The sequence below is a fragment of the Schistosoma mansoni genome, chromosome W, assembly GCF_000237925.1.
Source record: "Schistosoma mansoni strain Puerto Rico chromosome W, complete genome".
NCBI classification, from domain to species: Eukaryota; Metazoa; Platyhelminthes; class Trematoda; order Strigeidida; family Schistosomatidae; genus Schistosoma; species Schistosoma mansoni.
In genome coordinates, this window is record NC_031502.1 from 48,599,726 (window position 1) to 48,617,101 (window position 17,376).

Here is a 17,376-nt window from a genome sequence, read left to right on the forward strand (position 1 = left end):
ATGTCATCGACATATTATGGTCTCTTTACCGAATGACAGACTACACAAGTCACAGTATCATTTGAAGCGTATGAAAAATCCTCCTGGAAAGTGATCGAACTAGAGCGGAACAATCATCAAGTGTTACCTGTATTTCTCAGCAGTTTCTATAATAGCAAATCACTTTACAAATAGAACTTTACTTAAAAGATTACCTCTCATACAAAGACCGGAAATTTGTATTTAACATGATACAAGAAAATTTAGTTAAAGACATTTGGTGACCCGACTCAAAATCGGTCACAATCTCATAGAATCATTCATATTTTGTCAAACCTCAGGATCTTGCGTTTCAATATTATTCTATGCTCTTTATTCTACATATCTTTCCCTTCTTGAACCATTTTCTCGATTTCGGCTACTACTACTACAGCTATTAGTATCATGGTTTTCATTTTTGTAATTTAATCTCACTGTACTACTGTGGTCCGTTGGCCGAATACCATGAGAAACAGACTACTGTGAGAGAGGACAAACCAACTGCCAGACGAAGAGGAAATTAGGAGAAGGCGATGGAAGTGGATAGAACATACATCAAGGAAGTCACCACACTTTATTACGAAGTAAGCGCTGACTTGAAATCTTGTAGTGAAACGGGAAGAGGAAGACCAAGGAACACGCTGCATCGTCAATAGTAAATAGACATGAAAAGGATGAATAACAACTGGGAAGAACTAGAAATGATTGTTGAGGACAGAGTTGGATGGAGAATGCTGGTGGTCGGCAAATTCTCTTCCATGAGGGGTAACATGTGTAAGTAAGCAAGTAATTAAGTAAGTAAGTAAGTCCAGTTCACTGGGGTTCTCATTACCTTTCCAAAAGATGTCAATTTAAGGTAAATTAATTGCCTTTAAACCAATTACTGATTGTTGATTACTCTGTGGTATCAATTCAAGTATATATTTATTTGTTATGCAATACATCAATCTACAAACAGTTTTTTCATTTACTCCATTATCATGCATTAATAACTAGAATTTATACTGTATTCATATTACTTGGTTCAGTGATCACTGAAATGGGGATGGATCAATAAAAGTTCCTGCGTAAAACGATTGATATTTTACAACTGGAAATTCTATTCCAAACACATTCACACACTCACATTTTACAAGTTGTTTATATTAATTCAATCTACATTTTCCTGAAGTTGAAAAATTCATTGGAATGTTTCTGTCGGTGTTTCCATCTAACCATTCCAAATACATATTTACTAAATACTTAGGTATTTCAATTTAAAATTGTCTCTACCAAATCTTTGAACACTTGGATGTCAGAAAGTAATGGACGAGTGCTAACTAGTGTACAATCTAACTTCAGTGCCATCAAGCACCGGAGTAAAGCAATGTTTTCGAAGTCATATGACCTAGATTAAAAGTCACATTTTAAGCTAACCAAGAAATATATGGTTAATACTAGAGGCTAATAAGAAATTAGTTTTGATGTAAAATTTCATTCCTACTGAACAGCAGTTTCCTCCAAAATTACTTCACCATAGCATTGGTGATAGCATCATGGTTTCGAATCCTGTGAGGCTTATCATTTCTTAATGATTACTGACATCCCATAGTAGATAATGGTGACTAATACAAAACTTCTGTTCAAAGTTTTCTGTCAACTACTTTTATCAAGCTATCGACAAATAATGTCAAGGTCTCCTAATTTGACCGATAGAATTCGGCCATCTTTTCGAACTACATCTGATATCGTTTCCTATTAATAGGTTACTTAGCGTAGAATTCGGTGAGAGTTTGCTTTTAAATCCCTCTTTGACGGTGTCTTCAAGGTAGATAACTTTATTGCTATAATATACTCATTTTTCAACCTTTTCGAAATCCTTTACAATATGGAAGAAATTAGGTAAATGCTCGGTCTACAAATCCAAAGTTATTTACTTTGAAGACTCTATATGATAGGGAACGCGAAGGCATCTATGAACTTTTAAGTAAGCAAGGATGCCAATTTGAACTCGTAATAAACATCTATCTAAAATAAAAAACCAAAACAAAATCCTCAACATCACCGAAAAACCCTTTGTTCTTAAAATAGCAGTCCGTATATAACATAATTAGCAAAATTGTGACGAGTAGTCTTAGAAAGACGCAAGATTTGCTTCTTTGTTCTTTAGCCAAGCAATATCAATTTCACAAAATAAGGATAAGCTGCTGAGTTCCATCCTTCAGATGTGTATTTGTTACTTAAATATTCCTACTGAGACAGTTACATCACGTCTACAACAACGAGAAAGCATCATTATATTTCTGAACATCAGTCTTCATGGTTGAGGGAAGGACAAACAAAGACAATGATCAGCTCGATTGTCGAACATTTAATCGAAGCAAACCATCAAATTAGTACCAATGTAAGATTTAAAGCTGTATATCAAATCCTATCTTACTTTTCTTATATATCCAGATATCAACACCTAAACACACCGAAAGCCATAGAAATTGATATAAATAAGAATAATCTTCGCATTCAGAAAAGATTTGTGTACGTTCTTTATCTCTCCTCTATTTATCTAATTGATTTCGAAATAATATTTGTTTATTCTTTATCTTCATTATTATATAGTGATTTTCAAGAATTAATAGACTGTTAGTCTAAACCAAGCTCCCAATGACTTCTTGCTTTATCTTTATTCTTATCCAGTCATGGCGCATAACCAACCGATACTTTGTTGCCCACTAACGATAATCGATAACTTCTGCAATATATCACAAATTGAAAAAATTTACCACCGAATACCAACTTATTCATATAAATTCTGTTCTTTGTGAAACAGTCCAATCCCCTGTCGGGCGTGGGTGTTTTTCTGTTAAAAAAGGATTCATATCACAATAATACCTATCTTCAGTACCTTGGGGTTTTTAATAGTTTCTGAAAGAGTTTCAGTTTATGACAGAAAGTATTTTAAAACATTATAAATTGCAAAATCTATTATGTTTCATGGCATTATAAATTATTATTATGATAAATGACTGTGTTAATTAAAAAACACGTAAAAGCATGATACATAAATCTAATCTACTGACAGATTTATAGCTTTGATAAGTTTATATTAGAACAGAAATTTACTAGCTGAACTCTAGTCTTATTCAAAAAACAAATAAAGCGTATGCACTACCTTGTAGATATATATTTCTACATTACTTTGTGTTTGTAATGGATCTTATTGAAATTTAAACGAGTTAGTAATAGGTATAAAGACACAATTTGAAGTATATTTTCATCACTGAAATCATCTTAAAAATCAATGTAAAATAGAGACATTTGGTAGTTATTTCATTCTAGTATGGGACTCCTGAAAAATGGGAACACAAAACCCAACCACAAGTCATGCTGTGTGAGATTAGATCTCGAAATGACAGTGTGAACGTTAGATGAATGGCGATGTAGCACAATTATTTTATTTATTTATTTAAACATGTAAATATTGATACAAGGGGGCACTAGATATATATGTGCCACACAAATCTCATTTGATTTGTGTCAGGGCTGTGATACTGCCCAGGTGCCCAAACTGAAGCAGGTGGTTTTCTTAGGGGGCCACACCCCGAGCCTTTGACCTAAAGATCTGATCCACAAGGCAGTGGAGTATCGTGAGGTGATGCAGTCTCATGGTAGCCGGTCACCAACAATTGGTTCATATGCCATTTGTTCCCCGTCAGGATACTGGAGCCCAATGTGCACCATTGGTTTGGAATCAGGGTTTTCCAACTCCCCTAGGTGGATTTTCCGTGTCCACCAAGCCAGTTAAAGCACCGGACATTCGCTTTTCGTTCTCTCAATTTCGTAAACAACAGTAATGCCACGAGAAGGCAGTGATTAGGACCTCCCTGTCAGAGGTTATATACGCGTGGCCATATGAGAGCATTTCGAGAGGGAGAACGTACTCTCTCCACTCTCGGCCGTACCAGGGCATTTGGGGGCAGCACAACTATCGTCTAATATCAATGACTATGGGAACTTATACAAATTGGCTTACCTAAAATAACAAAAGAAAAAAAACGAGAGAATCTTTTCACTATGTACTAGAGATTCTATGTTGTACTCTTGTCTCTATTTACTTATATTGTTAGTTCATTTCATTCTATTTTAAAAATGATTGATTTCACTTAAACTTATATACAGCATAATTTAAGAAAACAGTATAGAAATCAATGGATAACTTTTATTACAATCTACTTTTCTTCAAATCATAAGTTAAGACAAGTTTACCGAAGGTTAGATTTTTATCTTTCAAGTATCTGTAAAATGTGGATAAACAAATTACTAAGAACATTTTGATGGAGTTTTGTTCTCCAAGAACAATTTTTCTTTACTCTTTAAATCCTTATATATATCTTGTCAATCACTTCATATTTGCTTAATGACAATTGATTCAACAGATCGGAATCAATAATATCTTGATTTTTTCCATTTATAAAGGCTTATAAAATATTGATTTGGTAATCAATGTTAATTAGATGATGATTTGCATCTATGGTAAAAGCACCAATGTTCAAGAGATGTATATATCCTTATCACATGGTTAGTGATCTTAGTCAATACTGTTTTGCTTGTTGATCCGATATATATATATATATATATACTTCTGTAGGTATAACGATGGTTTACCATATATCCTTCAAAGGACACATAAAGGTATGTATATTTTGTATTCTATGAACAAAATAATGACAATAAAGACAATTTGGTGAAGAAAATGTTTCTTTTTTTGACATATTTTCATTTACTGAAGTTGTACAATCTTAGTTATATTTATACAACATATGTAATAAGCAGTCTGTTAGAAAGTAGGTTAGGACTAAGTTATAAAGTGTTCAAAAACTGAAAGTAATTGAAGAAAGATAAGTAATGGTCTCGAGAATAATAATGTGTTCAGTAGAAAAATTTTACAAATGAAAAAGACAACTGTAGACTTAGCAGAAACAGAAAGGAAACGAAAGAAAAAACAAAATTGATTGTAGCAACAGTGATTAGTAATTAAATAGAAAGATTAAAAGCGAGGTTTGATCAACAGTAGATTGAAACTTAAAATTTATTTATCTGAGGTATACAAGGTTCTTTTTTACTTCAACTCTCACTCGACTACACTCATTTAATTGTATGCACAATTTCAAAAGATAATTCTGATCATGTAATGTAATAAGAATTGACACACTGATGGTTTGGATGCTCCTTTTGATATTCAAGTGGAGTAATACTGAAAGGTTTGTTTTGGAAAAGCACTCTTTGAGTAGTTGATATAGCCTATTCACCAGCAGCAAGTAGACAGCATTAGTAACAGGCATTTCGCTATGTAATAGAAGTACAGTTATACAATTGAAGAGTTACTCATTTCATAACGTTTAATTATTCATTTATCTTTAATTTGAATACAGAGAAAAAGGTCAACAAATACATTTCACACGTTTTGTAAATTTACTGTACAATTTTACAGTTTCCATAGTTTATTAAGTTTAATTCAAACTAATGAACTTTAAAGAAATCAATAATTATATTTTATCTGTATGACTGTAACTATATTGATTAAAGTCCAATTGTCCACTCAAATTGGTGAGAAATATTCTAGAAAGATAAATATATTAATCAATAATAACTAAATTCAAACTATTCACATTTTCTATTTTTATAAAACTGAAAATTATATCAAATAGATAGAATGTGACTAGCTATGGAATCCAGTACTCCGGTGTCGTACTATTCACAACTCAACAATTGGATTAACTTGCATTCTAGAGTTGATACTCACCTTGAGACTCTAACCCAGTGCCATTTGCCTCAAACAATCCTATTCTGATTTGTATCATAATTGGCTGTAACGAGAAAATCACCACAGGATACGCATATTTAAACAAAGAATGATCACAGTTCAGTCAGAATATCATTAGCGGCATGATTCAATCAATTGCAGACTGAAATATTAAAATTATATTTCATAGGTAGTGTTTACCATAAAGTGGTATTAGTCAACTGAAGAACTGATGAAAACAACAGTGAGTTGGACAGGATATTCTTTCTAGCCCGTAAGTCACCATTATCAAAGTCCACACAAGAATCCAAAAGTTTCAATCATTTTACTAACTTAATTACTTACGTCTGTTACTCCCTATGGAGCATAAGCCACCGACCAGCATTCTCCTACCCACTCACTCTGTTATGCGCCTTCCTTTCTAGTTCTATCCAATTTTTGTTCATTCATTTCTCGGCATAATGTGTTCTTTGGTCTTCCTCTTCTCCTTTGACCTTCAGGATTCTATGTGAGGGCTTGTCTTGAGATGCAGTTGGGTGATTTCCTCAATATGTGCCCAATCCACTTCCACCAATTCTTCCTGATTTCTTCCTCCACTGAAATCTAGTTTGTTGTCTCCCACAGTAACTTGTTGCTGATAGTGTCTGGCCAGCGGATCCGAAGTGTCTTGCGTAGACAGCTGTCAACAAACACTTGTTTCTTCTGGATAATGGCTTTCGTAGTTCTCCAGGTTTCTGCCCCATACGGTAGAACTGTCTTGACATTCGTATTGAAAATTCTGATCTTGTTGTTGGTTGACAATTGTTTTGAGTTCCAGATGTTGTTCAGTTGTGGATATACTGCTCTTGCCTTGCCGATCCTTCAGCCATTTTAGTAACATCCATATCAACAATTAACTCATGAAACAAAGATGATACTCAACGGTGATTGTGCAGTAACCCAGATTGACGGAATCCGAACCTATGGATCACTGAATTCCAAATCATAAGTTGAAAGATGCGACAAATGTCATGATATCTAAGTGCTGGTTTATGTACATGAGTGTTTTTGTAACCGGATAGTGACTAGTGATTTCTATGCAACTAAAATCATAAGGAAATTGTAATCAGGGCCATTATAAGAACAGAAAGCTTGCTGTGACAATATTGGAAATAAGGAATGTAAAAGGCGGTTGACAACACAGATTAAGTATAATTTTAAGTAAACTTCACACTAAAAGTTTTCTAGCCATCCTCATTTATTGTACACACTTGTGTACAGTATTCAAAGTAATTTGATTGTATTTGTTTGAACATAACCTCAAACACGAACCAACTGTGAAAGAATTTATTTACATGTGTTGAATACTACTTTAACAATGAAATAAGTAGTATAGAACCGTAATATAATATAAAGTGTACAGTTATCGATTTTTTATAAATATGAGAATCTATCAGCATATAGTAGTTGGTAGCACATGTAATTTTCGCATTGCAATATATACTGATCTATTGGTATTCTGACCTTGATCACTGAGATAAATAGTCAATCACCTACTACGATGACCAGCATCATCTAGTGTTGAGTGAATGAACGAGATGAACATTTAGCAACCGATGAGACATTCCACTTTGTCACTAACAGTTAATTTCTTTTGGTGGACAAGATTTTTTAATTAATCCCTTGATATTACCTGAACTTATATATTGAATAATATTTAGTTGCAAAAATAACTATGGGCGTCGTACCAAATTTGGGATCCGTCATTTGGATATATCTGTATTACGGTCTTGATGTTCTATCCAGGAATTGGACCACCCATCAAATAAACTCAAACGTCAGAGAATAACAGCAAACAACTTTTTAGTGAATATGGTGCCTAATATTGATTGTAAAGATTAATATTACAATACAATTTGACTGTTTGTATTCAGTATAGGATCCCAGTGACAGATATAACTGACTGCTAGATTATAATCTCATGTTTATAATGTTCAATAGACGCCTCCTGTTGATCAGTAACAACAAATATGAAGCAAATTTTAAACAGATTTTTTTGCGGTCTAGTGATTATTACCAGTCAATATAGAATGTGTGTATTCTGATAAACGTGTATGTTTAGCATTTTGTGTATCGAAAATCACGTAACATTCATTACATAAATGTTATTTTGACGTAAAATGTGTTTTCTTTTGAAAACAGTTAACCTTCAAATTCTAAATAATTTTTGCCTTAGAAAAGATGTCATGTGAAATTGGTCATCTCCTACCGAGAATCCAATAAAATACAGGGTTATATCAACTGATTGTGTTATTTAAAATCTCATTTTTCGGCAGATAACAAATCACTAGATTAAAATAACACCATATATTCACGAAATATTGCAAGTAGGAGACATTGTTAAATAATAATAAACTATTTTATGCTTGCATCTCTGTATATCAGCTGATTATGAATCAGCTGATCCCTTGTAAATACTGTTTGAAATAAATAGGATATATCATTATGAATGTTAAAGTATACAAGGATTGTTTATGTTATCCTATCAGCAGATAATGAATCAACGATAACTATTGAACCGGCTGTACTTTGAAGTGAAGGAAATATTTTTGATGTTACATTTAGACAGGTCGTTTGCAGATAAATGTACAATTTTAAAATAGGTTTTGTTGAGGAAAGACACGATCTGCAAAATATCCAACAGTCATCGTCTTTCAAATTTTATATAACAAATATTAACTAGCTCAGATAAAAACCAAAGTTTCTAAGTTGCATCCCATGTTGGATTATCGATACAAAATTTAGAGGAGTTTCAAACTGGTACAAAACTTCATTTCAGTACTAACCGACCTTTAGTGACTGGTAATCATCTCATGATAAAAATCTTCTTTTAAATGTATGATTAATGATCTGACTTATCAGCATGATAATACTCACTGGGGAGATATCACAATCATTAAAGTGACTGCAGAGTATACAAATAATATAATTATAATAGTCTAGATTGTTGAAACTGTAATTCATAAAGAATTTCATTTTATTAAAATTGTAATACCGAATGGCCAAATGTAATTCTAAATAGTGAGTTAACTGAAATACAATTTGACTGATCGTTCTAGTCATCTTTATTATTGCCAAAATTATGGCTAGGTAAACAACTATTTCAATTGGATGACTTTCAAAAGATGTGACAAAATAAACAATCAAACTTTCATATGTAGTTGAAATCATGAGTCAATTGAAGCTAGACCACCATGGAAAACCTGGAAGCACTTGACGGCCGTTTCGTCTTATTGTGGGACTCCTCAGCAGTGCGCATCCACGATCCCGCCTCGCGAGATTCGAACCTTTCAATTAGAAATTGAAATTTTCAAAATTATGATGAGGAGTAATTCGCTACTTTTGACATATTACTTCAAAACTGGAAATTTAATGTTCTCAACTTAGAAATAATACATTTCTTTACCATCTTTTTAGTTTAAAAATAATGTCATAAAACCATATACCAGATTAAAAAAGTGGCTCATTTTTAATTTCTAGTAGCTTTAAATCAGTTTGCATACAACCCTAAGCAAGCACTCTTTTTCAAGTTTCACATCGTTGTATGGTATTTATTAGGCGACCAGCGAAAAGGAAAGGGCACTAAACAACTGTTTTGGTATAGTATGATACTTTTAAGTAACGAGCATCCATAACCCTAGCAGAAATCCAACCCAGGACCTTCTGGCTTTATGACAAGTGCTTAGCATCCAGATCGCTAAGTCGAGACCCACTGGTTTATATTCCTAACTTCAGTTAATTTTCGAAAATCCTCAGCCATCGTTGGTGATAGTCCTCCCACTCGTGACGTGGTCAAATTCAGCAGGTTTCAATGTTATTCTAACTGAAATCCATCCCTGACTAACATCTAATCCCAAAAACAAGAAATACATATCAATAGTTTGGTATTACAAACGTCATAAATGAAGAAATTTATCCTACAGTATTTACTTATTTTCAAATTCACTTTGACGATATCAAGAACGTTCATTCAATTTCATAGCCAACGGTTAAAACCAATCAAAAAAGTATAACTGTTGATTTATGTGTATTTGCGTGTACTTAAATAAATTCAGTTTTAAATTTATTTGTGTAACGATGTTTTGTATACATGAACTTTGGATAAAACTGATCTTACATAATGACAAACTTGAGTTAACGGGACGAGTACAATCTTTATTCATACTTAAATTCCTCTAAAAAAAACAACTACAAACTAAGTGGTACTCTATAAATTTTTATCACATTAAAGAGACTCCTCAGTGATCCTCATTTACCATCCCTACAAGAACCGAACTCATATTTTGGGGCGAGTACTCCCATCTTAGATCACCGAGTTGGGATCTGGTTCGATAAACAACATAAAAAACATCCATTACCAATGATAGGCAATATAAGCCATTCACTTCTTAATGTAAAATTAATAAACGTAGCTTTGTAAACCTTAGAGTTCGTATGTATATTAATAGGATAGGTATCATTATCAAGTTTTCATTTGATAATTTTGAATAAGTTGAGCATTGGGTAGATTGTTATAAATAGATAATATATTTGTAATATCCCAATGAGTAGAAAAATCAGATTTTATGACTCAGTGTAAGCCATTTCTTCAGAGAGTAAATAACCAAATTAACATTAATCCAAGTTTAAATAGTACAACGGAATAACACGAATATTAGGTGCGATCGATCAAAAAACAAGTCTGAATTATAGATCAGAGGGAGTTTTGTGGAGAATTTAGTATTTTCACAGTTGAAATCATGAGTCAATTGAAGCTAGACCACCATCGAAAACCTGGAAGCACTGGATGGCCGTTTCGTCTTACTATGGGACTCCTCAGCAGTGCGCATCTACGATCCCGCACTCGCGAGATTCGAACCCAAGACCTGCCAGTCTCGAGCCGGAGCCCTTAACCGATAGACCACTGAGCCGGCCGGCATCCAACGGTGTTAATGTCTAACTTCAACCAATCCACGATTTTGAGCGACCGTTCACCAATTGTCTTCAGTGAGCTGATATCTCTACAACAGACTTGGTAGAACTCCACTGGCCACTGCTTCCCACTAAAACTCAAGGAAATATCTCTTGAAGTCAGTCACTAGTGAGCATATGATTATAGATCATTATAGATCAGTCTGAATTAATCAATGTCATGTCATTTCGGTCAAGTTGTAGTATCGGTTGTTATGTTAAGCCCATATACTTTATTCTAGTTGCTGGCCAAGCCAATTCACCTGTACATTGAGTCATCTTTTGATCTTGTTAATCATTTGCTTATTAACCTTGAGTACTTTTTATATGAGCGTATATGTGTACACACTTCGTATCTTATTCATCATATGTCTGTCACTCATTTTTGCCTGACTATAAATGTTGACTAACGCTTGCTTAAATCGAGTTGGCTTCCCAGCCATCTCCAATACGCATCATCTTTCGCCTCGCTCTCTCGCTTGCCGCTCACTCGCTCGTTCATATTCGCTCAGGTGTTGTTAGCTTTCGAACCTGAGTTATTCGACAATAAACTGTAGTTGCTGCTATCCTTTGTCTTCTGATTTTACGCGCCGTTAAGATTAGAATTATATCGGTTATCGAAACGAACGATTAACGAATCGCGGCACTACAGAATTGGAGGCCTCGCCGAACGAGCACGACGCAATATAATTGGTTGCCTCGCCGTACGAGCACGACGCAACAGAATTGGATGCCTCGACGAACGAACACGGACCAGAATCGACAACCTCTGTGTACGAACTCACTACATAATTGGCGACCGCAACGAGCGAACACAAATCAAAAATGGAACCGTCAACGACATATTTCGTTATGATCCGAATAATCATCATATGCTCATTATTACAATAATGTCATCTCAAAAATGGAACCGCCAACGACATATTTCGTAATGATCCGAATAATCATCATATGCTCATTATTACAATAATGTCATATCATCATCTAACGTGGAGTTATTATTTTTGTTCGTATTAACATTAAACTATGACATATACGTAGTCATATCACTAATCGAACAAATTATAATGATATGGACATTACACGTTATGATATTCGAAACTCACCGGATTATTTTTATTATCCAATGACGTACAATTTTCCTGATTCAAGTGAGTTCGTTCCAATTTTTTTCATGTCATTTTCGGCTTAATATTACACTATCATAGACATAAGTTTGGAGTTATACTCCCGATAGTAGGAACTTATGTTCTCGATACAACTAATGTTCATTCATCTTATTGGTACGCAGCAATCGTCGTTTTCTATATTTTCAGCGACAACCAAAACCGAACTTCCTCAATTTTTGTTTCACGATGATCCCTAGTTTGTTCATATTATCTATTCATCGACATGTAAATCTGAATGCTGCATCATCTATTACGCATCAAAAATATTCGATTACTGCAATTAATATTCTATTCCCATTGCACTGTACGCCAGAACATAGAGTTTAGAGCTATTCTCTCAAAGATACACTCTTGTTCGTCACATCCAAGTCAGTCTCACTCGCCGTCATCGATAATTATATGTATTGGTATTTTTATTATGCCTTAATACGGTTTCGCAACAAACGAGGTTGAGCGCATATCCCTCTAACTACACAAACCACGATAGGCTGCATGACCATAAAGGAACACGACTCCGCATATCTCATCTAAGCAGTCACTATCCTGTTCCTCTGGTCATTCTACTAATACATATTTAACGATAACTCAACGCAAGCGACAACGCACACTGACTTCTCATTTTATTATCATTATCAATAGCAGTACAGCAATGAATTTCAACCGTTGATGCAGTTATCATCCTACGACTCGATTATTTTTACCACACACGAACTCCAGGTATGCAAATTCGAATCTACTAATCGCTGATCGACGCTATTTACTTTACTGCGGCTTATCGGAACATATTTCGCTGTTCTTTATCCTCATATTCAGTCAGCACCACAGACCAATTACTGTTATACTCTATTTTCACGATATTTCGATTCGCGCATATGAACATGTTATTTTATCATTCGGACAGTCACTACATAAATGCATGTTAAAATTTTTTGTACGCTTACTAATTTACTCATAATCACATGCTAGCATTTCAATTTTTGTCCGCATCTTGACAATATTCATGTACATTTTTACATAAGTATGACACTTTCGTTTAATACGCTCACCCCACTTGACACTGTAATTTATCAGGTATTGCACCATTTTTTTCCCACATTTTGACGTTATCCACATACCGCTTCAGTGTTATTTTTCGAAAACAGACATTTTTTTATAAATGTGCTATTTTCTACAAGGGGGTTATGTAGTATCGGTTGTTATGTTAAGCCCATATACTTTATTCTAGTTGCTGGCCAAGCCAATTCACCTGTACATTGAGTCATCTTTTGATCTTGTTAATCATTTGCTTATTAACCTTGAGTACTTTTTATATGAGCGTATATGTGTACACACTTCGTATCTTATTCATCATATGTCTGTCACTCATTTTTGCCTGACTATAAATGTTGACTAACGCTTGCTTAAATCGAGTTGGCTTCCCAGCCATCTCCAATACGCATCATCTTTCGCCTCGCTCTCTCGCTTGCCGCTCACTCGCTCGTTCATATTCGCTCAGGTGTTGTTAGCTTTCGAACCTGAGTTATTCGACAATAAACTGTAGTTGCTGCTATCCTTTGTCTTCTGATTTTACGCGCCGTTAAGATTAGAATTATATCGGTTATCGAAACGAACGATTAACGAATCGCGGCACTACAGAATTGGAGGCCTCGCCGAACAAGCACGACGCAATAAAGTTGATTCATAAGCGACATGTAAGTAAATTAGCGTGTGTGTATGTGTGCAAAAATGTGTGACCTTTATAATGACAAAGGATAGAGTTCAATTTGTAATGTGATGGTGTGAATTGTAAATACTATCAGACTAGGTGACTAGGATAGATAGTCCAAGTAGGGTGTATGGTAAGGCCTTCCTTTCTATTGAGAGCAGTAGGATTAAGCATTATATGGAATGCTTCAGCTACTCTCCCTTCTTTGTAACTGGAAAAGCCTTTTTGTAGTATTTTGATATTTTTGAAATAAATTTGATGATTGTTGAAAATGGAGTGAACTGCTATTGCCGATTTAATTTGAAGTCTATCCAGTTCTACAGGATTATTAGGAGCTTTCTTTGTGTATCTAATATGTTCTTTGGCGCGAGTCAAGATTTCTCAAGATGACTCTCTAGAAGGCATCACAATCGACACAGCCTAATTTGTAGACGCAGTTCCGTGTAGACATGAATGGGATTTCTTCTTTTAATCGAGCTAAAGTATTTCAAAATGTGTTCATTGTTTTGTAATATACTTTAATTCTGTGTTGTCTTAAGATCCTTTGGAGTTCTTCGGTTGTGCCATGATGGTATGGTAGAACTGCAGTACCAATCCATGACATTTCATTCGAATTATTACGTTAATGTAATGATTAACTGAAAGTGTCTACTGAAATGAACAATTTTTCAATTTCATCTTCAGTACATTGCCTGAAATATTTTCTTTTCCATACAGTTACTTTTTGAAAGAAAATGAGTTAAATCTAGGTTCAACTTAAATGTCATAATCCAATGTGCATCAATAAGTTGCATTGTCATCTAGGTATAAGAATTCTACCTAGACTATCTTTAGGTGTTTAAAATAAATTTTTGTATATTATTCTTGATCATTTACACATTTAATCATATACCATGTGAAATAAACCTACAATGAATAACTTTTTTTGTATATCTTTCTAAAATCCATAGGTATGAAAAAATCCATAAAATTCATTATATGACATCTAATAACATATTTCTTACTATTACACGATTACTCTCTAATATAACTGTGTTTTTCATTCACTTAGTATGGTTTGTTTGAATCTTCCCTTTGATGTGTTAGGACTGCAACTGGTCAGTCTCTAATTGGCATATGTGCATACTGTACGTATTGTCTCGATATAGTCTTAATTCACGAGCATTATAAGCAAAGATGAATGGTGGCTAGCAGTGGAATCCAGGAAGCGCGTTTCGTCCTATTTGGGACTCGTCAGCTGGATGTACCTGCATCTCAGAGTTGATGCTCACCCTGGGACTCGAACCCAGTACCATTCGCTTCAAACGCCATCGCGTTATCCACTTAGCTACTGAGTCCTGATAGCCACTTGCTTGTGTAATGGGGTGAAGTTTAAATTCACTTTGTATTGTTTGTTTGAATCTTCCCATTGATGTTTAGAACTGCAAATGGTAAACCTCTTATTGTTTTTTTTATATTTTTGTCTTCAACTTCTGAAATATTCATGAATTACAATGAGAAAAGTAAAACATTTCAAATGAGATAGAATTAGTAACTATTTGATACTCCTAAAATACTATTTTATATAAATAATTTGTGGAATGATCCATTTTATTGAAGATATTCCTTCGTCTAAAAAACCCCTAACAACAATAATAATGGTTGCTCATACCAATAGATTAAGATACAGCTGATCAAAATGTTGCCACATCATATGAATTCAATAAATGATTATATATATATATATATATATATATATATATATATATATATATATATATATATATATATGTAGCAGAACGTGATATTGTTGAAGTCTTGTGTCTATGTAGCATTCGGAAAGTACTTATGATATTTAGATTCTCTCCACGTGCAAAAGAGATTTAGTGCTATTTCTTATGAAGAAATCAATGGATTCGCATTGTGATCTCCACTCAGCCCCCATCAAGGAATATGTTTTATTGCCAACATCCAGAACATTTTTCTTCGAACAACAATCAATGCACCTTATTTCTATGAGCGATATATAAATGACATTATAACTAAGTAGATCTTTATAAAACTGATATATAGGAAGCCAACCTGGAACCGGTCGTTTGCGATATTCCATAGTTGAGTGTCTTTGAGCAGGATAAGAGACTTAATCCATTCTCTGTCTAAAATAATCATACTTATATGAATTGAGTATACGATCGATGACGAGTTCAATAGAGCCGGATGAACACAACTAGATAATAGTTTTGCTCTTGTGTTCTCTGACGGTAACCTGAAACCTAGATTTCGGAATGAGGTTATCATCATCGTGCCGGAGAAACTTTTATCCATGGACATTTAATTCAATGGGGGATATGTTAGCAGAAATTATGAAGAACCGACTGTTAATATGTTTGGGATATACTATCTATTCGGTAGAGCTGTGAGCTGTCTTCTCTAATAGGTACTTAATTTCGGGTCACGTCGAAGAGAAAAGGCTACTTTGAAACGCCTCGATTCACATCCACTAATCTACTTGCTCTTATAGAGCAAGTTATGTTAGCCCTACAAAGCATGTACTTACCGAACATATGTTAGAGTATTACTTTTCATTATTATGCAAGGACGTCTCCAAGTCAATCAACAGCTCAATCTTTGAACACATGCTAAACTCTGGTAATCTACCACCACCTGTATTACTTTTTAGGATTGTATGAAACGTTAAAAGAACTGGCTCTAATAGAATATAAATTGGAAACTTTTTTCACAGTTAAACCTATTGCAATTTACCGAATCTAGACTTTTCCTCAACGTACGAAGATGATAAGCTCAATCTCTTATTTTATCATTACCTTATCATTTCTTCTTATTTTGTAGGTTGGTGGTGATAATTGTTCGCTTGTTCTTCATCTTTTTCATATTTCTCAAGTGAACGATATTTCTTCTATGAATTAAGACATTTTATGACAATTATATTACTTGATTAAAGTATATGAAAAGTTGAGATCAACCTTTCACAACTTAAGTAAATGACCTAACACATATCTGTTACATTACAGAATACAATATGTATAGATAATCGTCAGTACGATCGTACAGCTTTAGTAGATAACATCGTCGAAAAAAAACATCTTCACTTAACGGAGTTTGATCTTTTTAATAAACCAATATTTTATTTATCGTCTTAAAATGTGTCTACTGAAATGTTATAAGTAGTGTTATTTTATATAGTTTCACACAAATTGTAAGACTTTAAGATAACAGCGGTTGCAGCAGTACCTTGTCCTAGTGAAGATCCGATTGTGAGCGATATTGTTCAGTTAGTTGTGTTGTTCTAATTTGCATGATAATAACGCTTAGTAATTGTAAATTTCAAGCTAATTACAAAATTCATAAGAGTTTGGTTGGACTGAGTCAATCAACTGATCATATGATACAGCTTATTAGTTTCAGTAGTTTATTATTATCTTATCAGTAGGGTTTTAAGTTATATGAAGATACTTTTTGTCAGGAACTAACTTCATTTAAGGAACCCTTCAAATAACCATCAAAATTTATAGATATTCATTTCCAATATTGCTATCTAATAAAAACTAACTTACAATACCTAATCTATAAACTTTGTGAATCTCGAAAAATGAAGTATTCTAAGCAACTTTTTTGAATACAAGCTACCGAATCGCATTAGCTTCCCTTTTTTTACTTCCTTAGAAAACGATTGCAAACAGTAAAATGACCTTTTAGACAGATTGCAATTGAGCTGA

General features: G+C 33.9%; 1 protein-coding gene and 1 non-coding gene across 2 annotated transcripts; both read right to left on the reverse strand.

Annotated features, from left to right (window-relative positions):
* Positions 1-5,087: 5,087 nt before the first annotated feature.
* Smp_204250 (uncharacterized protein) lies at positions 5,088-5,336 on the reverse strand (the record flags this gene model as incomplete). Its single annotated transcript, XM_018789978.1, has 1 exon — positions 5,088-5,336. One exon carries the CDS (start codon positions 5,334-5,336, stop codon positions 5,088-5,090), a length of 249 nt encoding a protein of 82 aa, XP_018655367.1.
* Positions 5,337-14,927: 9,591 nt separating this feature from the next.
* On the reverse strand, positions 14,928-14,994 carry Smp_tRNA_01887_Gln_TTG.1.1. The gene has a single exon. It is a non-coding gene (tRNA).
* Positions 14,995-17,376: the final 2,382 nt, after the last annotated feature.